The sequence below is a fragment of the Lepidochelys olivacea genome (assembly GCF_965140295.1).
Source record: "Lepidochelys olivacea isolate rLepOli2 genome assembly, chromosome: 7".
In the NCBI taxonomy this organism is placed as follows: domain Eukaryota; kingdom Metazoa; phylum Chordata; order Testudines; family Cheloniidae; genus Lepidochelys; species Lepidochelys olivacea.
Window position 1 is genome coordinate 29179206 of NC_140417.1, and position 26178 is coordinate 29205383.

The 26178-nt window shown below is 41.9% G+C and overlaps 1 protein-coding gene across 3 annotated transcripts in view; it reads left to right on the forward strand.

The window, feature by feature from the left end:
- The window catches only part of FGD3 (FYVE, RhoGEF and PH domain containing 3), a 191171-nt gene that overhangs the window by 110513 nt on the left and 54480 nt on the right, over positions 1–26178 (forward strand). For all 3 annotated transcript variants that reach the window (XM_084633492.1, XM_084633491.1, XM_084633493.1), the window contains 5 exons: positions 6346–6435; positions 9198–9334; positions 12436–12592; positions 19479–19617; positions 20422–20480. In XM_084633492.1, coding sequence (XP_084489618.1) covers positions 6346–6435; positions 9198–9334; positions 12436–12592; positions 19479–19617; positions 20422–20480 — 582 coding nt within the window. The remainder of the gene's footprint in view (positions 1–6345; positions 6436–9197; positions 9335–12435; positions 12593–19478; positions 19618–20421; positions 20481–26178) is intronic.

The window sequence follows — 26178 nt, forward strand, 5'->3', positions numbered from 1 at the left end:
TGTCTGTGAAGGGGGACAGTCCCAGTAGTGAGGAAGGGGACACTCGATGAAGGACACAAAGTAGCTCTCCCTTTCCCAAACCTCCCCCCGCTTTCCCCCCTGGCCCCAAGTGTCTGGGACCCACTGGCCAGCTGGGAGGAAGAGGTGCTGATTGGCCAGCATTCCCCAGCTCCCAGGATTTAACCTGGAGTGGGGGCCATATCTAGCCTCTCTTGGCTCCATTCCAGCAGGAAAGAATTACTCGCCACTCACCTGCTTCCCTCTTGGTCTAGGGCAGAAGCAATCTGCACTCTCCCATTTGTTGGTACAGCTTACTTCCCTTTTGGCTCTGGCTCAGCTGCACTGTCTCTTGCATTGGAGGGGAGGCGGGGTTTTGCAGAGCCTTGGCTGTGCCCACTAACCCTCTCCTGTTTCCCCCACTCCACCCACTTCTGCAGGAGGAGTAGCAGTCCCAGCAGTGGCTGCTTTTCCTAATGTGTGGGGGTGAGCAATGTGGATAGCTTATCCCAGGGAACAAGGGAGCTCTTCACTCTCCTGAGTGGTTACATAGCAGGACATGTGATTGAGCTCTGAGGAAGTGCAGTGCACACTTACAGCAAGCAAGCTGTCCAACTAGGCTTTGTGTGTGTAATTACCCATTTGCCTCTGTGACTGTGATAACTGCACACACAGTTTCAGAGATCCCTCTGCATATGCGTGAACCTGGGCCTCTGCTTTAGGAACATGTGGTCCAGTGTTTTTGCTAAAGTAGGATTTGCCCCCATTTTTTAGTGTTGGAGAATAACTATAGCCACGTATGCGTTGTGGTTGGGAAGAAGTAATTGGACTATTTGAAAAGGAATGAATGACCATAGTGCAATCATTACTTTCAACACGCTGTAATAAGCTTCCCATGTCTGCAAAATAAATGCCTACTGCTTCCCTTTTTCTTGTCCTTCTGCTCATTCAGCCAGCATAATACTTAAACTACTTCAGAATATTTTTAACAGCTGTAATATACAACATGGTCATACTGACTAATCATCCAGCAAGACTATTAGGAAGAACAGAAGTTGAGTATATTTATAACGCATGTGTATACGCAGTAGAGGAACATATTTTACAACTTCCTGAAAATTACACTCGTGTTATCGGTATAATATGTGCTTATTAGTAAAGCTAGCTTCACTGGTGCCCATTGTATAATATCAAGAATTTATTTATGCATAGTCTGGAGTTTAAGTTTACAGGTATCTTTAGTCATTTATGCTAAATAAATAAAATAATCGCTCTGACCATTACTCCCAAGAGTAAAAGTTTATGTTTCAGTGCTGAGTTTATGCTTGGTAAAGCCTTGGAGCCTTAATCTTTTTGACATAAAGCTGAACTCAATGGCTGGATGACAACATTATAATCAGCTAGTGATTTCGTTCCACACATCAATAGAGGCACTTATACAGCTCTTTTCATCCAGAAAATCTCAAAGCACCTTCCAGAAATGGGCAAACATCACTTTCTCCATTTTACAGGTAGGCAATGAGAGATTAAGTAACTTGCCCATGAGTGATGTGATGGGGTCAGGCTGGACGGCTATAGGAGAGTGATCCTATTGGGTGCTTGGAAGTGGGTAGGTACAAGCCGCACACAGCTAAAAGCCCCTCTCCCAGCCGGGGGACGAGCTACTGAGCCCAGAACTCAACCAAGTTTGGGGGACAACAGAGGAAAGAACAAGAACAGGCGTAGGGTTCAAACTGTGAAGACTAGGGAACCTGAAGGGGACACCGAGCAGAGAACCCCAGACAATGTCCACTACTCCTCAAAAGTATCCAAGAAGCCAGCAGACACAGCCCAGAGGAACTCTGCCCGGATGTGTGAGTGGATAAAGGAACAAAAACAGGCTCCACAGTCACAGAGCCTCCCCTCAGCCAACCTCCTCTCCCTAGTGTTATAAATGGCCACCTTGGCCATAGCTAGGAGGAGGTTGACGAGGAGGTCCCTTGACTTCGTGGGGCCACAGATGGGGTATGCATAAACAAACAGGTGGGGGAAAAGTGCAGCCAGAACCTCTATAAGAGGTTCTGGAGGAGCCGGAAGAGGGGCTGCAACCTGGTGCACTGAAGATACACATTTCCCTCATGCCACAGAAAGGACAGGCTTCAGGGATGGGAGTGAACCGCTCCAGGTACACGCCTGTGCTCACAACTCCATGGTGGAGCTGCCAGCTGATATCCCCGGCGGGCTGCAAAACTAGGGTAGAATACAAGCTGGCCCACCGGGGTTTCCCACCCTCCATAGCTGGTAATAGATCCCGCTACTTGGTGTCCAGGTGGGACGTGAGGGTGGGGAAATGAAGCATGTGGACCATGAACCTGTACAGCTGTTCTCTCGGCGTGGTTCAGAAACAAACCGGCTGCAGAGTACACAGCTGGCTTGGGGTAAGAGGAGGACGGGGTCGGGAGGGCTCACGGGGCAGCGGCCCATTGGAAAGGTCCAGAAGGCCTGGGGTGAGGAGTGGGTGGGGAGTGTCCTCTCGCAGGACCCGCTCGAGGTCGACCCGAGAAGCGGTTAGTAAGGCGGCCTCAACCTCCTGAAGTACGCACCGCGAGGTCCAAAGGGTGGAGAGCCCCATGCGCCAACCTAGCCAATAGAAGGCAGGTATATTAGCCCCAGGATAAGCAAGTCACTTTTCCCCTGGTAATTGAACAGGGGTTACTCCAGGTTAATTAGGATAGCTGGGGCCAGTCAAGGGCCTGCCAGAACCTGTTAAAAGCCTCCCCTCCAGTCAGATAGGTGTGCACAATAGGAGTTGTGGGGAGCAGGCGTGCTACTGGAGAGCCAGACAGTGCAGACACTGACAAATGCTAGAGACAGACCTCACAGGTACAGAGGTGAAGAGCAGGGGAAACCCTGCCCAACAGGGCGTACAGCCCTTCCAGGCCCCAGAGGTTTGCGGAGAAGAGACTCCGCCAGAGGGGAGAGACTGAACTGGCTGCCTGGCCTGCCACCACAAAATCCGGAGGAGTTACCAGAGGCTAAGAGGAAGGCTGGGAGGAACCCCTGCCCAGACAATGTGGGGGCAGTAAACCCAGGGGTGTGGGGAAATTCCCAGGGAGAGAGGAATCCCCCAGCCCACTGCTAAGAGGAAGCACGGAACCCACCAAAGTGGAGAAGGAGCGCTGCTGCAGTATATAGCAAATCAGTGGTATGGTTTGGAAGAGAACCTGGGTTTCCTGATCAACAGGACTGTGTTCTAACCATTACACATGCTGCCTCCCAAGCATGTGTTTTCTAGCTCACTCTTTTTCACCAACTTTTGTTGTCTAACTCATATTGGGTTAAAACCTGCTTGCTTTACTCAAGTAAAGAGGCTTATTGCCTTCAGTTGGATTATTTACATACATGAGTAAACTGAGCAAGAATTAGCATATAATGTCTTCATCTATATGGCAATTTGCTTTGTGTTAATTTTACCTTTATAAAATGTAGAGCCTGGAAGTTTCATGCTTTTTTTTTACCCTAGTATCTTTAAGGCCAGATTCTGTAATCTTACTCACATTGATCAGTATTTTACTCAAAGAATACTAATTGCAGAGTTAAGTATGGCTCAATCTTGGTCGAATCAGACCCTTAATTATTCAAACAACAGAAGGCTGCAAGAGTAGGACTGTCTATAACAATTAATTCACTTTGTTAAAGGTTATGCCAGTGAGAAAATTAGCAACCAAGCATTCATTTAAGACGTTCAAGGTGACTATACAGGGAAATGATTGAAAAATACAGCAACTTAAATGCCCATATCTCTGCCACCACCAGCAGTTGCTGCTGTAGTGTAATATCACTTTAAAGAATTAGGTCCAGCTTGAGCTAAAATTATCTTTAGCCATTGTTTGGTATTTAAACAGATGTCAACATGTTTTTTGGAAATGTAAACTGAGTTACAGACTGTGAGGCCCAGGACATTAAAAGTAACTGTGTGCTATATAAAGCTTTACTTTTGAGAAGTAATGTATTTGGTTAAAACTAATTCTTTTCAAGTTCTGAATTCAAACAACTGAAAAGATAGCTTTAGTGGCTGGCATGGTGGTCAAGTTAAAGCAGGTTGAACTTCATGCCTTTCACTTAGAAACTCCTTCATTTTCAGCAAAATTGGCAAGTAACTAACTTTCTCCCCATGAAGAGATCCATCCATTGCTAACAACTTGAACGACCAAAGAGATATCTTGGTATAAAGTAATATGTTTTTTTTATTTCCCTTTTGCAAGTTCAAAGTTTATGAAAGCAGTGGTGTCCCATCATTTACTATAAATAATAGGCACAAAGATCAGTACTTATTCTGTGTAGAGTCAGGTAGGACACAATGCAATACGTTTAAAATGATACGTTATTTCAGTTTACTTTACACGCTATGATTTTAATATTGGGAGGGTTGCAATAAGAGCTTATTTCACAGGACAGCTATATCATAAATTATCCCATTGCCCACAGCAAGCTGCAATGCACAGTACATCGGAACTGAGGAATTGCATCAGAGTAAGATGAAAGAAATATCTTTACAGAACAATCAGGGAAATGGATTCCTATCCTCTGTCAGTTAGTGGTTGACTTAAGTTCTGAATCATGCATGTTTTATCCTAGCTAATGTAACTGTAGAGTTCTCATTTATCCATATAAATGTCTAATTTCTGAATTCTGCCAAGTTCTTGATCTCAATTCTGTTTTGCGACACTGAGGTCCACAGGATAAATTTAAGTGTTTTCCTTTTATTAATTTAAATTTGTTGGCTTTAAGTTTCACTGAATGTTCCCTGGTTTTGATTATAAACAGGAATTAATAGGAACACTCGATTTACCTTCTCTATGCAAAAAGTACCCCATCAAGTCCCCTTTTGTTTATCTCCTCTCTAAACAGTCCAGTCTTTTCAATATCTCCTCTAACGGAAATCTTTTCATGCTTTTAATTATTTTTGTAACTTGTCTCTGGTCCCTTCTGTTTTTCATGTGTTTTGGGGATTGGATGATCAGAAGTGGATGAAGTATTTCCTGTAAGGCTATACCATCCATTTATATTAATGACATTCTAATATTTTCAGTATTATTTTCTCTCTCACTTGTAATCACCCCATTATTTTGCTTTTTTGATCACCACTGCACATTGAGCAGATGTTTTCATTGAGCTGCTGACAGTGAAATCCATGTTTTTCCCTTCAGTGGGTACAATTAACTTAGAATCCAGCACTCTGTATAAGTAGTTCAGATTATTCCTTCAAAATATGTTAGATTCCCTTGAATTTCTCATCTCTGTGCCATTGCCCAATCATTGAGGTCTCTGGAGTTTCTCAGTCTTCTAGTCTTGACTAACCTAAATAATTTATATGTGCATATTTTGCCCTCTTTCTGCTCATCCATTTTTCCAGATTATTAAAGGTGTAATCATTTTAATACTAAATACTGATGCTAGTACAGAGACTTCTCAAGTTTCCCTATCTTTACACGGTAATCATCTGCTAATTTAAAAACCTGTATATTTTCTAATGGGACCACTAGAGAGAGAGGAGATATTGTTTCATCATAAGCACACAGTTTGCATTTAAAATCTCGGATACTACAAATTGTTGATGGATATTAAAGAATTTGTCAAGAGGATAAATGTATTTCAGTCAGCAACATGCTGACTCAATGAATTTTAAGAATTGAAAGGACTGAATTTATATACAGTCTAAGGCTAAACTAAGACTGAAGTGGGGACGTTATAATTAATGTCAAGTGATTGAATTATGTAAAAACCAGGACTGGGGAGAAATAGTTTGGTAGAAGGAATAGCACTAAGAATAATGGGATGAAAATAAGACAAGGTGAATTTAGCCTGAATATCAGAAAAAACTTCCTAATAGCAAGTGTAAGAACCTCTAAAGGGAGGTAGTGGAAGCTGCATCCTTATGCATTTAAAACTACACCATGCATTAGAAATATACTGTAGTGTACTCTGGTTTGTAGTCATAGCTCGTGAATTTAAAAATGGACATCAGGTAAAGTGGTGTCTAGCATGTTAGTCACCAGATTAGTGTGCTAATATTTGTAAAGGCCTGAAAACCGAATTTAAAGATTTTTCTGGTTTGGGGTATTCTATCATTTGTAGCAAAATAAAGAGAACGGAAGTGCTATCACAGCCAGCCATCACATGTTAATTAGGTTTTAGACAATAACTTTGAAAATGCACTAGCAGCAAACAGATCCTTTGATTAGAAATGCTGGGGCAGTTTCTCCCATGGGATGACTTAATACTAGTGAGTCTTGGGAAATAGAATGTTTGATGAAAATAGGGTTTATATTAATTCTTGGATAACTTCATTTGTAATATTTTTTTCAGTGTACAGAGCCGCAAAAGCTGTTCAACATTGCCAATGAACTGCTTCATACAGAAGAGGCTTATGTTAAAAGACTGCATCTACTGGACCAGGTAATTCTGCTTAGATCAAATTGTGCTTCATTTTCAATACACAAAACAGATTTCTTCAGATAAATGTGGATGTTGTGATTACTTTGTACATAGTTTAAGACTTTTTCTGTGACATCAGATTATTAGTAAGGACAAGTAAAATTTAGGTAAACATTATAGGTAGGTTTGAGAGTTGGCTTGGTAATTTCCCCTTAAAATCATGGATGAGTCATAGAAAGTGTTACTAAAATGCAGTCATGATCTTGCCATTTCTTAATAGGTTACTCACTGCAAGACATTTCTTCCTCTCCATCCTCCAGCCCACAGTCCTATTTCTACTTCCTTTTTCTCTGGCTTCCAGTATTCCTACACTGGCTGGCATTTCCAGCTCAGGCTCCAGATGAACAGCTCTTATACCATTTACAACTCAGCCTACAGGTATTGCACATGCTTTGGTTCCCATTAGAGTTATTGTGCACAAAGTATGTTAAGTGCACATGGTAGAGAAGCTGGTTGCAAAAGCCAAAACTGGTTTTGCTGGTGGAAGGAGGAGTTCAGCTTACTAGAGACAAGACAGTAGAAGTTGGTTGAAGACAGTGGTGGTGGAGAAGGGCTCTAAACAGCTACCACCTATTTTTTTTTTAAATCCCTTGATCTGTGCTGAGTACCATTAAAACAGGCCGTAAGGAGCAGGAAAGAATTAACTCAACTACCAGCACTGTAGGGACCACAAAGAGGAAGCAGTTACTGAACAGATACTGAAAGGAAATCATGGGCACAGTAAAATGCTTTGTGATACGATAGGATCTGTGACAGCTTTGTGACCCCTGACAGGCTTTTGTCAGTAGGAGTTGGGCCTGCATCAGCTCAGCAGAATCAGGCCCTTTATGTCTCTGGATTCTTCACCTGGCCACACTCTTTAATTTACCTCCTTCATGTTGTGGGTAAAAGTAAAACTGGTGCAACGATACTGCAGTTTTTAACTTCAGTGGTGTGTTTAAAATGGTTAGCGGTTAGAATTGTTTAGAAAAGTTGACTCCTCTGTCTGTAGTACTGTGATATTTTGGGGATCACCCAGATCAGGAAGATGTCTGTCACCTCCAGCTCTGTCACCTTAGTGTGCTGCTATGGCTCAGATCCCTGATGCCAGTCGCCTGCCCAAGGTCTCATCCTGGCTTCCACCAGCCTAGTTACTCCTTGCAGGCTGATTTCAGGAGTCCTTCCAGTTCTGAGTCTCCCCGTCTTTCACAAGTTCTTAACTCTGACTTTTCTCTTCCTATCTGTCACCCCCAAAGGCGTGAAACCAGTTCCCCCCCCCCCCCCTCCACACAGTTTGCACAACAGAGACCTGCGTAGGATAAAAATAAACAAAAGGGTTGTTTAGTAGAAAAACCACAGACTCAAGATGAAATAGTAAGGGAAGCCAACATACACAAGTGACACAGAAAATAAACATAAAGGCACCAATTCAGGTGTAAAACTTCTATATTAGATAAAGTCCCTTTTTGAATACAAATTACCTATTGCATTTGAACAGTTTTCCAGGCTATCCCCTAACTCTGGGGGGAATCCAGCATTTCACAGACAGCTTCCCACTTAGAAGCTGTCCCTCTGTTTCTGAACAGATTTCACTTTAGCCCCCTTCCATTTTAAAAGGGCTTGCAGGTTCAGTTCTGTGGGTCTCTCTTCCCCTCCCCCCCCTTCAGTCACTATAGATATTCAAAGTGGGGGAAACTCCCTCCTTTCTTAGTTTTCAAAGCCTGGGGTTTTCTTTTCAGTTTCAAGTTGTTCCCATTTACTTTGATTTTTCCTCAATGTTTTTTTCCTGGGCTGAACGATTGCTTGGTGCGTGGAGTGAGTCCCATCTGATTGGGGAAGCAGCCCCTCCCTGCCTGGCTGCCCATCAACCCATTGTGAAGTGGAGGTGAAACTGCACCACAGGTTATGAGCACAGTTTCCTATATACACAAATTCCTAACCACAATCTGTATACATGTGTCGTAATGAGCAGCAATTTCTGAACACTACAAGCTTTCATAAAAGACCAGGCTCGATTTTTTTTTTTAATACCACACTAATACAGGATGCAGTCAATTGGTTCAACTGCTCATTTTGGGGATTTAAACCTCTTCTTCCACTGCGGAGGTCTGGACCATGATTGTCACCCAGGCAATTGTGCAATTTATGAATGTGGGAGAAAGAAGGAATAAAAATGGTGAATCACTTTGGTAAGTCAGGTGCGCTGGATTTCTTAACAATGGAATCTGTCCTCTTGCTATGAATGCAGTTAGGGAAGTCATTATTTGTATAAGCCCTTTACACTCTGCCCCTTGGACTAAAGATTTCTGTGGAAATTTGGGGTAGGTTGGGTTTGGATGAGCAGAGGTCTATTTCCAGGGGCTTTAGGAAAATCTGAGGAGTGCTTTTCACTTTCATTCATGTACAGAGTACTTTTGTCCTGGACCGAGTAAAGACAGGTAGGAAAAAAAATCTGCTTTTCTTCAACTAGTTTTCACATCAAAAAACAACTAAACTAGTTTTAAACCTAAATGGGTTTAACCTCCCCATCTGAATGAGAATCAGTCTTGTTTAACAGATTATTCTGTATGACATACAATGTAGCTTCAAAGAAAAAAACAGAAAAATACACACTCCAAAATACAGAATGTGTGATCCTATACTAAAGCACATTAGTCATCTTTTAAATAAATTGGTTCATAACATAATGCCAGGTTTTAGATTTATATTAAGTAACTGGTAATATCTTGTTTTTTCCCATGCAGGTTTTTTGCACTAAATTGTCAGAAGCAGGTGTTCCAACCGAAGTGATAACTGGCATCTTTTCAAATATTTCCTCCATCTATTGCTTCCATGGACAATTTCTCCTGCCTGAGCTCCAAACAAGAATTACACAAGAGTGGTGGGTAAACCAATGTATTACAAATAAACATTCAGTTTGCAGGTGTTCTAGCAGTCAGAAAGCCTAGTCTTACAACATAGGTTTTAATTACACAAGAACATACTATTTCCCATATAATACAGAAGGTCATCATACGTTTTTTAATACATGCCAAGATACTAAGGCAAACCTAAATAAAAAAAATATTGTCTCAGAGTGCTTTGTGGGTCCAAAACATTGCAAGAGCTGTCCTCCTTGTCAGTATTTCCACCATTCCAGTGTTACAATGCCATAAGACAGCCAGATCACTTACTGTTTTTTATTACTTTGGCCCTACAAGTGGTTCTGTGAGGCAATCAGAAAGGCAGTGGCAAACATCAACATATATACTTATACAAGGATGCTAGAACGCTCCTATAATGGAATAGCTTTTTGTGTGCTATATCTAAGGCTTGATTTGATCAGTCCATTTCTTTAAGAACTAAGTTGTGATTATGTTAAGATTAACTGTAAATCTAATTTTTTAATAGAAATAGTTTCACACAATGTATGAAGCATCTAGACAAGTTACGAAGATCTGCAAATCTGTTAGTCTATTGTCAAGTCTGTTCCAATAGTGTTTTACACCTTACATCAAATTCTATTTGACTCTGAAATCCAAATTCATTGTCTCCTGCAAGATAAACTGCTATAATCATAATTATATTAACATCCACATTGTACACACACAAGTATTTCTTTAAGCATAAGCAGATGTTTTTGTTGAATGTTTAATAATGTTTATGCTCCAGTTAGGCCCTGAAAATTGCACCAAGTTGTAAATACAGAAGCTCTGGAATGCAAGAAAGACAGGCTATTTGTAAGATAGACCTAGAAAATTAAATTTGAGATGACAAGTTGGCTGTAAAGACTTTTCTTCCTATAGAAAGCATAGTGTGCTCTGACACAGTGTTTTTATATTAAACTATAAAGTCAACCAAAAGTTAACCTGCTCATCTACTCTGAAATGATGGAGACAAGATCAGAGTTCACATCTTACTCTGCTGAGTCCACTCTTTTTCAAATTGTACATCAGTGACCAGAGGAAATAAGCAAAAAGATTGCCACATTTGAACATTACTGGAAACTATGGGGACAGCCATTACTTAAGATGAGGAAGACTAGACACCAGAAGGGTGCTGGGAAGTCAAACGCATGCATGGGCTATTAAATGACTAGTGCAGTTTAACGTAGATTAAAATTAAAGTTATAAGCTTAGTATTGGGGTGAAATGACAAGAAGGCATTGTCTCCTAATTGTCATGACCTGCAAGACAGCCACTGGGAGAAAGGTCCGGCTTTGAGAGTGAATAGAAACTTAGAGCTGGCATTTGCAAAAAGTCTAAGAGAGTGAGACACCCATCTCCATAGAAACTTGTGCACTGAACTTCCTTTGGGCTCCTTGGAAAATCCCAGCCTACGTCTATCAGTTCTAGAATTGCCACCTAGGATTTCTAATATTAGCACATAGCTATCTAAAGATGTCACTGTGCTTAAGCCTTACAATACCCGTATGAGGTTAGTGAGGGTTGTTATAGACAGGAAAACTAAAGCTCAGGAAAAGCGGCAAGGAGTCCTGTGGCACCTTATAGACTAACAGACGTATCGGAGCATAGGCTTTCGTGGGTGAATACCCACTTCGTCGGAGGCATGTAGTGGAAATTTCCAGAGGCAGGTATAAATATGCAAGCAAGAATCAGGCTAGAGATAACGAGGTTAGTTCAATCAGGGAGGATGAGGCCCTCTTCTAGCAGTTGAGAGCACCAAATGCTAGAAGAGGGACTCATCCTTCCTGATTGAACTAACCTCGTTATCCCTAGCCTGATTCTTCCTTGCATATTTAAACCTGCCTCTGGAAATTTCCACTACATGCCTCCGACGAAGTGGGTATTCACCCACGAAAGCTTACGCTCCAATACTTCTGTTAGTCTATAAGGTGCCACAGGACTTTTTGCCACTTTTACAGATCCAGACTAACACAGCTACCCCTCTGATACTTAAAGCTCAGGAAGTGTGACTTGTCCTGGTCACATAGGACTGAAACAGAACCCAAATCTGCCGGTTTCCAATCCAGCCTTATTCCAACATTGTGATGGTTGGGCCAGTTAACCATTATTGTAGTTATTCCTTCCCTTGTGTGTGAAGTCAGAAATAGGAATGCAAATGCGCAGATAAGGGATAACACCATCTCCTGGCTCCTGAATAAAATCTTTTCTAATAAACCCTATGTACATACTGAGGTCTTGTCTCTCCTAGGCCTCCATTCTTATCTGATTTCTGGCCCTCTCATGCTGCTCCAATGGCATAACGGGGATAGAAAGTAGCTGAAAACTTCCCCAGCCCAGGAGGGATCCTGAGAAATGCTCTGTTCCTTTGTGATCCCAGTTGAAAAGACATGTCGTAGGATGAAGGGAGTGTGACCAGGCTGGCAGCTCTCTGTGCTCAAGCTATTCTGGGCTGCAGAGCAGCCCATAAATGAGTATGGAAAGCTTTTGGAAATTAGAGTAACCCTATGGCGGCTCTGACTCTTTTTGTGGGCTGGGCAGACCCCCAATCAAGCCTTAAATTTAGGAGATATGAAGGTCTAGATCCAACTTTGCTCCCAGCCCCCACTTCCTGGGCTCTGCCTCCTGAGGGGCCCAAAATATGGAGGGAGCATTTATTCAGGCTATTCTGTTTCCTATATTGTGAAAGTGAATTTGTGGGAAGTTCTTCATGTATTACTGAGTTTCTGTGTCCTCCCTATATGCTAACATGTAACCCTCAGGTGGAGTGCCTAGATGTAACTACATGGCCTCTTTGCATCTTCAGTTCTTTTGCTATATGGAAAAAAAAATAATTGTGAAAAATCACAGACTCTTTTCAGTAAATTACTTTTCTTATTGGACAAAAATCTAGATTATTCTCTTAATAAAATTTCACAGAGCTGAATTCAGCCTTAATGTAAGTCTGGGTGAGCCCCTAGTGATGTCAAAAAGGAATTGCCCCTTTCTACACCAGGGCTAAAATTGGGTCGAAGTAAGTGTGTGTGTGTGTACAATAGTGTGGGTTTCAAGACATGTTTATCTGCCTTCTTTGCAATAGGAATGCAAACCCACGGCTGGGAGACATCCTTCAAAAACTGGCTCCCTTTCTGAAGATGTATGGAGAATATGTAAAGAACTTTGACAGAGCGATGGACATGGTGAACTCATGGATGCAGCGATCATCTCCATTTAAAGATGTCGTTCAAAATGTACAGGTATAAAGCCATTCCTTTCAGTACATCTCCAGCTTGATGGGATTTTAATTCTTCTTGCCTTTCCAGTTCTAGCACTGCACAATGGGTTGCAGGATAATGTTCGTAGAGTGCTGAAATATAATTATAGTAAAAATCCTTTCTTCTCCTTCTGCATGTGACAAACCTCACTACACAGGTGGAGTATTTCTCCAACGTGATTTGGGGACTCTCTGTAAGCTATGACAATAATGCCAAGTTACTCTAATTTTGGTTGGCTTTATTCCCTTTGTTTACAGAGATTTTAAAAACACTGAACTTGTCTCCTTTATTATTCTAAAAACTTAACACTGAGTTTGTCCCTAAGGCAAAAAAGGAATAGGATAGGGATACTGTAGCTATACACATTGTATATTAATCTTTTTAAAATTCCTTTCCCTTCTTACTAATAAAATGTTAATTTTAAAGTGAAAAATTAAAAGCATAATACATATCTTGATTTTCTTAGCTTGTTTGCAGTGGGCACCTCATTCTCTTTGGACGATGAAAGTAGAGCATTCAGTTTCATTTTTATTTCTAGTCAGTTTAATTTTCTGGTGCTTATGCTGCAACACAGAGCTCTTGTTTGGGCTAATGATTTTTCAGGAGAATGATTTACCTAAAACTTTCAATTGTAATGAAAAATAAACAATGAAAGCCTTTCTGCTCACATCAATATGCTTTGTAAAAATGTTTCTTGTTTCTTCCTTCCTTCTTTCTTTGCATGAGTCCAGAGCCAGCCAAGTTAGGAATGTAGTTAAGGCCCAGCAGGTGCAGGGAGAGCATCCACTGTTCTTTGCAAATAACAGTGACCAGCAGGGAAAGGGTTAATGCTTTCTCTCTGTGCACAGAGGAAAGACCACAGCGGCATGCCCGAAATGCAGGGATTGTCCTGGTGGTAGGGCTGGGCCAGCTGTCATGATTCTTTTTCCCTCCCTCTCCCCCAACCCCGCACCGCAAGAGAAGAAGTGTGCCAGGGCTGGTTACCCATGTGAGTCAGAAGCTCCTTCCTGGAGCTGGTAGAGGGGAGAATATTAATTGGGAAAGTTGTCCTTCTACCAGACTTGTACTACAAATGCCCTTTTCTACCTCAATCATCTGTCTAATCTTGGACTAAGCAAGGTTTTGATTATTCTGACTGGGGTCTGAAAAACTGAGTGCTCCTTTTGGTTGAAATTTGAGACCCTGGCACATGGGCCCCAAATGGAGCATTGCTTGTGTGATTTGTCTGAGAGCTCTGGAGTGTACTCTCTGCAGGGCTCCCTGCTTCTTTCTGCTTGTGCCAGCAGACTGTCTCGGCTCACTTCCACTTTGGTCCTCACGCTCCAAACCTTCCCAGCCCAGTTCTCCAGAACAACACACAACTGGTCTTTACATTTTGATCTAAAAATCTGTTGTCCCTTTAAAATAGAGCAGTGTTGTTATAATTCACTCTTGTCCAAGACACAGTCCCACTGACTTCAGTTTGTATCAGGCTCCTTGGTGAAGGTTGCTTTCTCAAGAATATGGGAGCCTCACTGTAACTCATTATATGTCTTACTTCCTGCAGCAAGGAGATGTATATTTCCCTAAAATTCTGCTATGTCTCCTCTGTCACATCACCAAACAGGCTAATCACACAAATGGTTCACATTAGCTGTCAGAGCCACAAAACATGCCTGCAGCTATCTGCGATCATGAGTGTCCTCTGCTGCCCCATGAAAAGAGTTCTTGACAAGTAAGTTTAACACAGGGGTTATACCTGGAGCTTCAGTTCTGAAGCCCAGTGGTGGTAATCTAAAATGGCAACACTGTTAACTATTTCACTGCTGATTATTTTAGCAGAGATGTGCAGCTTGGTGGCTAGATCTCCAGCTGGTGTGTCAATAGGCCCTAATCTATTGCCTGAGGATTTACCCAGCATGTGTTCTGCAAATCTCAGTGGCCTCTCTGGTGCCCTCTTACCAGCTTTTCCTTTATTTTTGCCCCTATAGCTGTTGTGACACGCATTGTCATGGTCAATACAAAAGCCTGTAGCTCTCAAAAATGGAAGATGCAGCCCACTTAAAACAAATTGGATTTAATGTCAGCATATGGGCTACTGAACTGATTGTATTTATTTTCATATTTAATTAATTTCAAACCGGACATTTTCATTTTAAATGAAGCTGCCATAGGATTTCCTGTCTCTGATGCCAGCACATCAAAGAACCCAGGAACCTTGCTACAGAGATTTAGCTCCCCCTTTCCATGGAGGTCATGGGGGAGCCTTCAATTACAGATAGAGAATGTCCAGTAGTTTAATGTGATTTCTGTTGGTTGGTCCTTTGACCTTTGCCCTTGCTTTGCAAAACACCACTTGAAATGTGTTGTAATCCTTCAGAAATGCACTGTCACTCATGTTTTATTGCTTAATTATAAAATTCCATGCAGGTTGTTAATAACACTCTAGGGATTGTTGAATGGCATAGTTTTTCAGGTTGAGGAATTAGCAATAATTAAATTGAGCTCATAAACACCTGACATTTTTTACTGCAAAAAGCCATAACTGATCACAAGCTATTGATTGTTTTCTTTAGGCAACCTTAAAGGGAAATACATCCCTATGTGTTACCATTATATCCAACTTCTGGGGCTCAATCCTGCTAGGTGGTGAGTGCCCCCAACGCTTATTACAGGCTCAAACCTTACATTCCTGACCAAAATGACACATTGATTTTTCTGAAGTCATAGGAGACTTGTACAATCTCCTGTCTTAACAGAAAGACTGTTTGCTTTGTGAGAACTTGCTTTTCATGCACATCTGGTACCCTCGCCAAGGTTTTTTGTATTTATAGGTTTCACACCATTCTGCAGCCCGGCTCTCACTTGAACTTGTTTAATGCCAAAGTTTGAAATGCCTGTTGCTTCTTTTTAGATTAAATGGATTCTGAAGATGAGAGACATGGTGCTTTATTCTTAGTTGTAGCGGTAAAGCTGGGCAAAACATTTCCATGTAAAATCTCACCAATTTCTTCCCCACCCCATTCTTTGTCCAAATTTTGAATTTTTCAAATTTTCACATCAACACTAATTATTGATTTGTCTAAAAGTAATGGCCATTGACCCCGAATAGGGGTCATACAAATATATCGTAAGAAATGATCCCTGCCCTTAAGAGTTTACAATCTAATTAAAACAAGATACAAATCACTCGCTTGGTGCAACAAACACATGGAAGAAATGGTGTGTGTGGGTATCAGTGAGAAGGAAAAGTGACTGTATAAGAAGTGGTTGTATGGATTAATTATTTGCATATGCATTAAGAGAAAACAAAGCACCTGATTTTCACTGGGGTCTAAGTTGATTTCCTCTTATATACTGAGACATGTAGATTTCCTCTTATATACTGAGACATGTATATGCTCATTTTGGTGCACTAATGAGTCTACATGCAATGGAAGCAATTGGGTTTTTGTGACGGCAGATTCCATCAGCTGTGCTTGAGCTTACGGGAGTTAGCAAACCATGTGTGTGTACATGTACTGTCACACATACACTTGCATAAATAAAACAGTTATATAAAATACCCCCCTGTTTAGCCCTGATCATTTGTCAGTTCCCTGCGGGCGTCCTAGTAGAAGTGAATTTTAGTGAAGGATTAGAAGGATGACCGGGTATCGGCTTTGAGGGCTAGTTTGAAGATGCCACTGGAGGCATGATAGAAGAAGGTGTGAAGATGCTTGTTGGGGAATTGGGCAAAAGGGCAACAGAGGATGTCATCCTTGTGGGGGGATGCATGATGCAGTAAGATACAAAAGCGAATAAGGGAGTAGTATAATTCTCCATTTTACTTTTCTCTTCCTGGAATCTTTAATTCTTTCCCTCCCAATTGTGGCATCTGAGAAATGTTATGCTGTAGATCTCTGAAAGATAATAAATTCACCTCAGCTACCATAAACAGCAGTAGTGTTCAGTACATGGTGACAGATTATTTTTAAAGTAAATTTACATCTTTGAATTACTGGAAAGATGGCTAATATTTTTCTGTCAGGTATTTGCCTCATTATCTCCCAGAATCAGGCAAGTCAGCATTATGTCTTCAGCTGTAATATTTATGAGAAATATTGGAAATACTTGACACAAACATCTTTTGACTGAGGAATAGAATACAGAAATTAACGTGGTGGTTGAAAGAAGAAAAGGAGGACTTGTGGCACCTTAGAGACTAACCAATTTATTAGAGCATAAGCTTTCGTGAGCTACAGCTCACTTCCTCAGATGCATATCGTGGAAACTGCAGCAGGCTTTATATATACACAGAGAATATGAAACAATACCTATTCCCACCCCACTGTCCTGCTGGTAATAGCTTATCTAAAGTGATTTCCAGCACAAATCCAGGTTTTCTCACCCTCCACCCCCCCACACAAATTCACTCTCCTGCTGGTGATAGCCCATCCAAAGTGACAACTCTTTACACAATGTGCATGACAATCAAGCTGGGCTATTTCCTGCATAAATCCAGGTTCTCACATCCCCCCACCCCCATACACACACAAACTCACTCTCCTGCTGGTAATAGCTCATCCAAACTGACCACTCTTCAAGTTAAAATCCAAGTTAAACCAGAACATCTGGGGGGGGGGGGGTAGGAAAAAACAAGAGGAAACAGGCTACCTTGCATAATGACTTAGCCACTCCAAGTCTCTATTTAAGCCTAAATTAATAGTATCCAATTTGCAAATGAATTCCAATTCAGCAGTTTCTCGCTGGAGTCTGGATTTGAAGTTTTTTTGTTTTAAGATAGCGACCTTCATGTCTGTGATCGCGTGACCAGAGAGATTGAAGTGTTCTCCGACTGGTTTATGAATGTTACAATTCTTGACATCTGATTTGTGTCCATTTATTCTTTTACGTAGAGACTGTCCAGTTTGACCAATGTACATGGCAGAGGGGCATTGCTGGCACATGATGGCATATATCACATTGGTGGATGTGCAGGTGAACGAGCCTCTGATAGTGTGGCTGATGTTATTAGGCCCTGTGATGGTGTCCCCTGAATAGATATGTGGGCACAGTTGGCAACGGGCTTTGTTGCAAGGATAAGTTCCTGGGTTAGTGGTTCTGTTGTGTGGTATGTGGTTGTTGGTGAGTATTTGCTTCAGGTTGCGGGGCTGTCTGTAGGCAAGGACTGGCCTGTCTCCCAAGATTTGTGAGAGTGTTGGGTCATCCTTTAGGATAGGTTGTAGATCCTTAATAATGCGTTGGAGGGGTTTTAGTTGGGGGCTGAAGGTGACGGCTAGTGGCGTTCTGTTATTTTCTTTGTTAGGCCTGTCCTGTAGTAGGTAACTTCTGGGAACTCTTCTGGCTCTATCAATCTGTTTCTTTACTTCTGCAGGTGGGTATTGTAGTTGTAAGAAAGCTTGACAGAGATCTTGTAGGTGTTTGTCTCTGTCTGAGGGGTTGGAGCAAATGCGGTTGTATCGCAGAGCTTGGCTGTAGACGATGGATTGTGTGGTGTGGTCAGGGTGAAAGCTGGAGGCATGCAGGTAGGAATAGCGGTCAGTAGGTTTCCGGTATAGGGTGGTGTTTATGTGACCATTGTTTATTAGCACTGTAGTGTCCAGGAAGTGGATCTCTTGTGTGGACTGGACCAGGCTGAGGTTGATGGTGGGATGGAAATTGTTGAAATCATGGTGGAATTCCTCAAGGGCTTCTTTTCCATGGGTCCAGATGATGAAGATGTCATCAATATAGCGCAAGTAGAGTAGGGGCTTTAGGGGACGAGAGCTGAGGAAGCGTTGTTCTAAATCAGCCATAAAAATGTTGGCATACTGTGGGGCCATGCGGGTACCCATAGCAGTGCCGCTGATCTGAAGGTATACATTGTCCCCAAATGTGAAGTAGTTATGGGTAAGGACAAAGTCACAAAGTTCAGCCACCAGGTTAGCCGTGACATTATCGGGGATAGTGTTCTTGACGGCTTGTAGTCCATCTTTGTGTGGAATGTTGGTGTAGAGGGCTTCTACATCCATAGTGGCCAGGATGGTGTTATCAGGTTATCAGGTGGTTGAGGGGATGCTAGTATTCAAACAGAAATATATGACTGGACCAAAACTTGGTCCAAAGGATTTATTTTATAGATAGGCTGAAGTATTAATTCCATAGAGGAAGGATGTGTTTGTGGTTAAGACACTGAACTGGGATTGAGGAGTTGTGGGTTCAGTTCATGGCTCTTCCAGAGCCTTCCCATGTGCCCTGGAACAAATTACTTAATCTTTCTCTGCCTCACTTTCCCCACCTGTAAAACAGGCATATTACTTCCTTAGCATGAATATCGTGAATATAAATACTTGGAATAGTATAAGATGATTGGGGCCCGATGAGTGCCTTGATAGGTAAGCATTTAATAAAGTAATATGCATGCTCAGTCTTTGAACCAACCACTGATTGGTCAAGTGAAACAGGGATGCAGTGTCATGCTTTAGAAGCTTATACAAATGACTTATATTTTCAGTCTCTGTGCTGTTTGTACAATAAATACTAATAAGGGAGAAGTATTTTTGTGCCCCTGTGTTTATTGCATCAGTCATATGATTTCTGATTCCACTTGGTCTCCTAGGGCAAAGTTCTAACAAGGGACTCACACAAAGTCTTGCACACACCAACACAGGAGAAATGTTTAATAAAAAACAGGAGAATGACTGTAAATTTATAACAATTGGTAGAGAAGTAAGGGCCAACTGTCTACATTAAACACTTTTTAAAAACTGACTAAATTTTAGATTGACAGTGTCTCTCTATTTGTGTGGCTGCAAATGTGATTTTTTTTAATTACAGTTTGAGCTGGAAAAAAAATCATACAAAGAAACAACATAATCCTTGCATAATTGTTTTCTCTGAGTTACAGAAACAGGATGTGTGTGGGAACCTGACGTTGCAGCATCACATGCTTGAGCCTGTGCAGAGAATTCCTCGCTATGAGCTTCTTCTAAAGGATTATCTAAAGAAACTTCCAGAAGAGTCTCCAGACAGGAAGGATGCTGAAAGTAAGTGTAGCTTCCATGATCTGCATCATGAATGTGAACCATGTTGTTGGGAAGAGTCATGTTCTTGTGTAATCTTGACTTCAAAGTTCAAATGTTGTAAACAGTAGATGAGATGATTGTAGATGCATAGAACTGAATTAACTATTTGAACAGTGGCAGAGAAGCTATGCCAGATGGAAATCACAGTTCTAGAAGTTAGGACAACTTTACCAAATAAGCAATGACAGAATACTGTAGTCTATACCAGAGACACAGGACATTCAGTTACCTTTATGATGGCTTGGTGGAGGAAAACAGAAATTGTCTGAAATGTGAGTATTTTCTAGGGAGTCGGGCCACATGACATCAAGACGGGGAGGGAAGAAGCATATTCCTTTATTGATTTACAACAGCTTGGAATTGTCTCAAGAAATGCCTAGAGTATGGTGTGAACCATGGCAACGCATGTAGGCGCTGATTCAGCAAAGCACTTCAGCACATGTGTAAAACGTCTTAATTGGGACTTAAATTACAGTTTTATGAAAGGGAAATGGTTCCTAAATTGTCAATTTTGCACCTTATGTGCTGTTTTGCTTCTTGTCTGGACTTGTAAATAGAACAGGATAAAATGAAGTATCATTTACATGCCTGCTAAGCATGCAAATGCGATTCTATGTGTCAAGGCTTACAAATGTTCCATTTACTTCAGGGAAATGCAGAATTCAGCAAGTCTTTTGCAGTGGAAACATACGTATCAGGAAGATAAAAATCGTGCTATTAACTGATAGGCTTAAGAATGTATAACTGCTGCTACCTTTATTACAGAATCGCTGGAGCTTATTTCTACAGCAGCAAACCATTCAAATGCAGCCATCCGAAAGATGGTGAGTAGAAATTGTGTAATGGAATCATGATGTGACCCATTAACTGAGATCCTTGGTTCAGTCAATTATTCTCTTATTGCCACATCTTCCATTAAAGAAAGGCTTTAGTTCTGGGAAAATTTTTCAAATACGTTATATCAGACTTAAATAGAAATTGAGGAGCCTTATACCTGTGTTCCATAAATGCTCCTGCCATTGTTACCACACACTGAAGTTTTTGTGTGCCAAGATTTCAAATACCTCACACCAGTCTCAAAACAGAGGCGGCTGAGGAATGTGAGAGAGATGAGGAAGAAATATTTGCAAAAAAAGGTCTTTGTTTTGCACTGAAAATTTTTGAAACTAGAAATCTCCTTGACCAGTTCTGCTCAAAGTTTGCTTGCAATTTTTCACATGTAATTTTTTGGGCATACAAAGACTCTTTATTTGTGCCTAGTCTTCATATGTGTAACAACTTCTAGTGTGCATGTTCAAAGTTGCAGACATCACTTTTGAAAATTTAGTCCTATGTATCTAAAGTTGGGCAGCCAGAATTAGAGATGACTGTAAAATCTACCTCTTAAAACATAGGGTCACATTTTCAGTGAGACCTCAAGCTGGCCTCCACAGACCTGTTTGTGCACTAACAATTCTGCACACAGTTAAAATAAGGGAGGGGGGTGGTTCGTGCTTGCAGATCGTGTCACTTGTGTGTGTGCACGGGGATGTATAAGAGGTCTAAAATACAAAATGCTACTGTTTGTGCCCATGGATTATTTGTGGATGCAGCACCATAGTTGTTTTCAAAATCAGGCCTGTAGTATTCTACGTAGCAGTAAGATGATCTCAAGAAAATACCCTTTATTCTATAAAAAGCATACTATCCTCTCTTTTAAAGATTGTTTCTGCACAAAAATGTTTGGAAAAACACTCAAAATTACCGCCATACATTTTCACCCTACATAATTTGTATTACATTTTTCATTTCAGATTGCCTTCTAATATGGTTTCTATTTCCCCCCATCTATATATCGGGCATTCTCTACATTTTTCCCATGCTCTTATTACTTTGAGTAAAATAATTCTAGACAATGTGTTGAATAACACACTTGTACCTCACTCTGTGCAAACTAGAGGAATTGTAGCTTCCTCTTGTCAGCATGGCTGGCAGACACATTATCAGATCCCCACTTCCTTCATCCCCGAGACATCATCTGGCCACTTTTCCTCTTGCTGGTAACCAGCTGATGTCTGAGTCCTTTCACATATAAAAGGATTTAGGAACCATCTATTTCTGTTTGAATTCTGTTCTCTCCTAGCTTTTCTCTCCTATAGCTTTTTGGTATAAATGTTTTCAACTTTGTGTCTTTAACTTCTCCACTGTGGGTAGCAATTATTTTACTAGGCTCTAGGGCCGCAAACACCAGGTACCTGTGCTTATAGTGGAGTGGCATATTTTATAGACCTTCATTACATCCCATATATGGAGCAACCACCCCATCACCACAGTGGTGGGTACTGTATAGAGATATAAAGGAATAATACAACTATCAGGGGATGTATAGAAATCAAGCTTTCCAAGCAACTATTCTCAACTCTGAGTTGTCTGCAAAGAGTTCTGGGGTGAAGGTCATTTACTTTATTCCACCTAACTACAGCTGGCGAGACCCTAAGGTCTTTACTCAGTTTTAACCCAGCAAATTCCCACTGTAAATAGTGAGTTCCTCTACAGTTAACGGGATTTGCCCAAGCTAACACTTTGGAAAAACTGAATGAGGAGCTCAGCGTTTGGCCCAGTGGCTCATGAATTTGCTTTGTCCCCTAACACATAAACTTGTTATCTCCAGCATGCCCTCTTTTACTGCTCTGCAGGAATTGAGACACTAAGAAGTGCTTTTGGAATGCAAAGGGGGAAGATAGGGGTCATACAGGGCAGTGTAGCATATGGTGAAATACCCACTGCTAAAGGCTGTATCCTATATGTGCACTGGAAGTAGCATGCAAGCCTGCTGCTAATGTATGGATCAGCAGACAAGATCAGACCTTAAACATAATACAACCAAAAGGAAGGCAAGAACTGTAGCAAAATGCTCTAATTCCTAGACCTGGATTAAAAAAATCCCACCAGTTTCCCTTCCATAGGTTCACAACTTTTGTAGCAATGGAAGAAATTATAACAGTTGCTTCAAAATTTTATTAAAATAATGTATCTTGCCTAGCGTACAGATATCTCTTAGGATGTTGTACTGCCATCTACCACCAGTGAGTCTGAGCTCCTCCTACACAAAATGGATTGGTAATAGTGTGGATTTCAAGGGGTGTTGGGCTCGTCTCTCTTTTTGGAACATAAAAACTCTGCTTGGACTATGGCCTTTTGTTTGTTTGGTTGTCTTGTTTGTTTCAGGTCTTACTGGTTTTGTTTTTGCTTTGCTGTTAATAAATGCGATTTATTTTTGGATGCGGGAGTGGGGGTGGGATATCTGCCATCTATGGCAGAGTGTCTTAATTGAATGAGAGAATACTGTATGCAAACTTTATTAAGCACTTCCAAAACCCGTTTCATATGCATGAGCAAATTCGGATGTTCAGTGCACAGGGGGCTTGTATGTGACCTTTTTTTTTAAACTCATCCGTAAAAGACTTTGATGGAGCATATCTACCAGCTTGCAGTTTAAATTAACTGAAACTCCCCAAACATGATTGTTTAGCTGATTTTGCAGCTGCTTGGAGATTTAAGAATCCTTCCTGTTTCAATTTGTTAAAGCTGTTGAAAAACTGGTAGTAGTAAATGCCGGTGGATGAATTACACAACTTTACAAGACTAGTCAATGAGCAGGGAAGCTAAGATGTTTACAGGGTTGAAAATAAAGCAGGCATGTGGTGGTGGTTGTGCTACAGAGTTGAAATTCACTCCTGTGCAAAGATCCTGACCAGTGTTTATGCAACAGTTAAGTTACCCTCAAACCATATTTTGAGAACTTACGTAGGACTTTAGTGCTGCATAGGCTTTGTGCTGGCCCTCATAAGGTAAGTTTTACCCTAAGGGGGCAGTTCTTCAGACTCTGCATAGGAATGCAGAGTTCCTCTACTGAGCTGCCATAAGTAGTATAAGGGCCCTACCGTCAATCAAACCCCAACCCCGCCCCTTGACCCAGCCCCTTGACCCCTTAGCCCCGCCCCCAGCTCAAGGGGGCCCTACCATCAATCAAACTCTAACCCCGCCCCTTGACCCCACCCCCTTGACTAGAAGTCCTGCCCCCATCTGGGGTATTACTTCCAGGGTCAAGGCTGCCACGTGACCGGAAGCAAGGAAGTCATGTGACCCCTCTAACAACTCCTCCCACTGCCCTCTACCAATCAGGAGAGGTTTTGTCCCTGTAGGACTTCCCCTCAAGAGGAGATTTGACCAATCAGGGTGAGTTCCGGGGCGGGGGTGTCCTCTACGGAAGTGGGTCTTGTGACCCCTCTAATGACTCCGACCCCAACCCTCTACCAATCAAGAGGGGTTTCGCCCCGTAGGACCTCCCCAAGAGGAGATTTGACCAATCAGGATGAGTTCCGGGGTGGGGTGACCCGACCGGAAACGATTCGCGTGTGACCCCTCTAACGACTCCTCCCACTGACCTCTACCAATCAGGCCACCCGGAGACCAGATTTGACCAAAATAGGGCACGTTCGGGGATGGGGTGAACCACCCAGAAGAGGGGCGTGTGACCCCTCTGCCAATCAGAATGCAGCTCCATCACCCCATAAGTCCCAGCGTCGGGCGGAAGAGGCTGTCTTTTACCAAGAGCGCGTGTTTTACAAATCGTGGAAACATGGACTCCTTCACCACCCCCGTGAGAACTTCGGACTTTGTTTTAGCCCCGAGGACCTTTGGACTTGTATGGAGAAAGCGCTACATCAGCGAGAGTTCCGAGGAGGACCCTTTGGCCCAGCCGTTGATGGACACACCGGAGTCTGACCCCGAAACCCAGCTGCTTGTGAGGCACCGCGATGAGCGTGATGGCCTCTTGTTGTCCACCCCCCGAGAGGTGGAAGGTGATCATGGCTTGGGGGCGTTACGGGCGGACAAGGTGAATGAAAAAGACGTGGCTCAGGTAAATGAATGTTTAAGAAGTGACGGTCTGGGGTGGGGGTGTGTAATGGGGGGGGGGTTAGGAACCAGGGATTGTGTAAATCAAAAACCAAGCAGTGTAGTGCTTACACTGTTTCTTTTTTTGAAAAAAATCTCTCGACAGCTCAATGATGCCTTTCTGGAGGCCTTTGAGAACTTACACATTGGTAGCCCTGTGGGAGTAAATGTATCATGCATCAGCTGTTTTTGCTCATGTCTGAGACACAGCTCTCAAGAGGAAAAGGACAAAATGGAAGAATGAACCAGCACAGACACCCTCATGTTAGGACTCATGGCTTCCATTTTTACAGGCGGTTGTAAAAGGTTGTGTTAAACCAGGCGATTAATAAAACTTATTTAAATGTGTTCATGTGAATGTTGTCCCCCACCCTCACTTGTGTTAGTAAAAGATGGTACCAGTAACAGTCACGTCTCCACAGGCGTCTCTGTTAAAGAAAATATATTACACCCCTGGGGAAGTTGGGAGCTTTGGCGGGGTGAACCCTCTTTTTCAAGTGGCCAAAAAGCATAGTAAAACTTTAAATAGAAGAGAACTAACAGCTTTGCTTTCAGACCAGGATGCTTATACTTTACACAAACCAGCTTGAATACGTTTTAAAAGAAACAAGACCATTGTTTCGGATGTGCATGCGCAAAGGCAGGCAGATTGGTGGATATGCATTGGTTCTCCAAACACAACAGCAATTTTAAGTACATCTTAACAGTGGTAGACATTCTATCCAAACATGCCTGGGCCTTAGGCCTAAGGGACAAGATGAGCGGGGAGGTAACCAAGGCCTTTAAAGCTATTTTTAGTGAGGGGCGCGTGCCTCAAAAATTACAAACCGATCGGGGGAAAGAATTTTTAAACAAACCTTAAGCAGATTGTTAAAGCGGCACGGCGTTCACCATTTTGTTACTAATAATGAAGTCAAAGCAGGGATTGTGGAGTGATTTAACAGAACTTTAAAAACTAGGATGTGGAGATATTTTACAGCCAATAACACCTTTCGCTACATCGATGTGTTACCTGGCTTTATAAAGAGTTACAACCAGAGCTTTCACAGAACTATACATACCAGACCCGCTGATGTTAACCCTTCAAATTCTCTGAAGGTATGGAAAATGGTTTATGGCGATGGTTTTAAAATAAAACTGGTTGTTGCCCCTTTTAGAAAAGGCGACCACGTGAGACTATCTAAAACCAAAGGAGCTTTTGAAAAAGGTTATGAACAGACATTTACCGATGAGATATTCATAGTGGATGAAGCCTTAACCAGGGGTCAGAGACCTGTATACCGATTAAAAGACTACGAGGGTGAGACAGTTACTGGATCTTTTTACCCTGAAGAATTACAAAAAGTAAACCCCAAACGAGACAGGATTTACAGGATTGAAAAAGTTCTAGCGGAGAAAGGAAAAGGGAGAAAAAAGCAACTACTGGTGAAATGGTTGGGGTGGCCTGATAAGTTTAACAGCTGGGTGAAAGATTCTCAACTCTGTGACATTTAGACACAAACAAACAAAAGTTATTCCTCCCCGCAAAGACAGAGAAGATGAGCGACGGCGGGTTTTACATTACTTTGCCCAGCAACGCCAGCT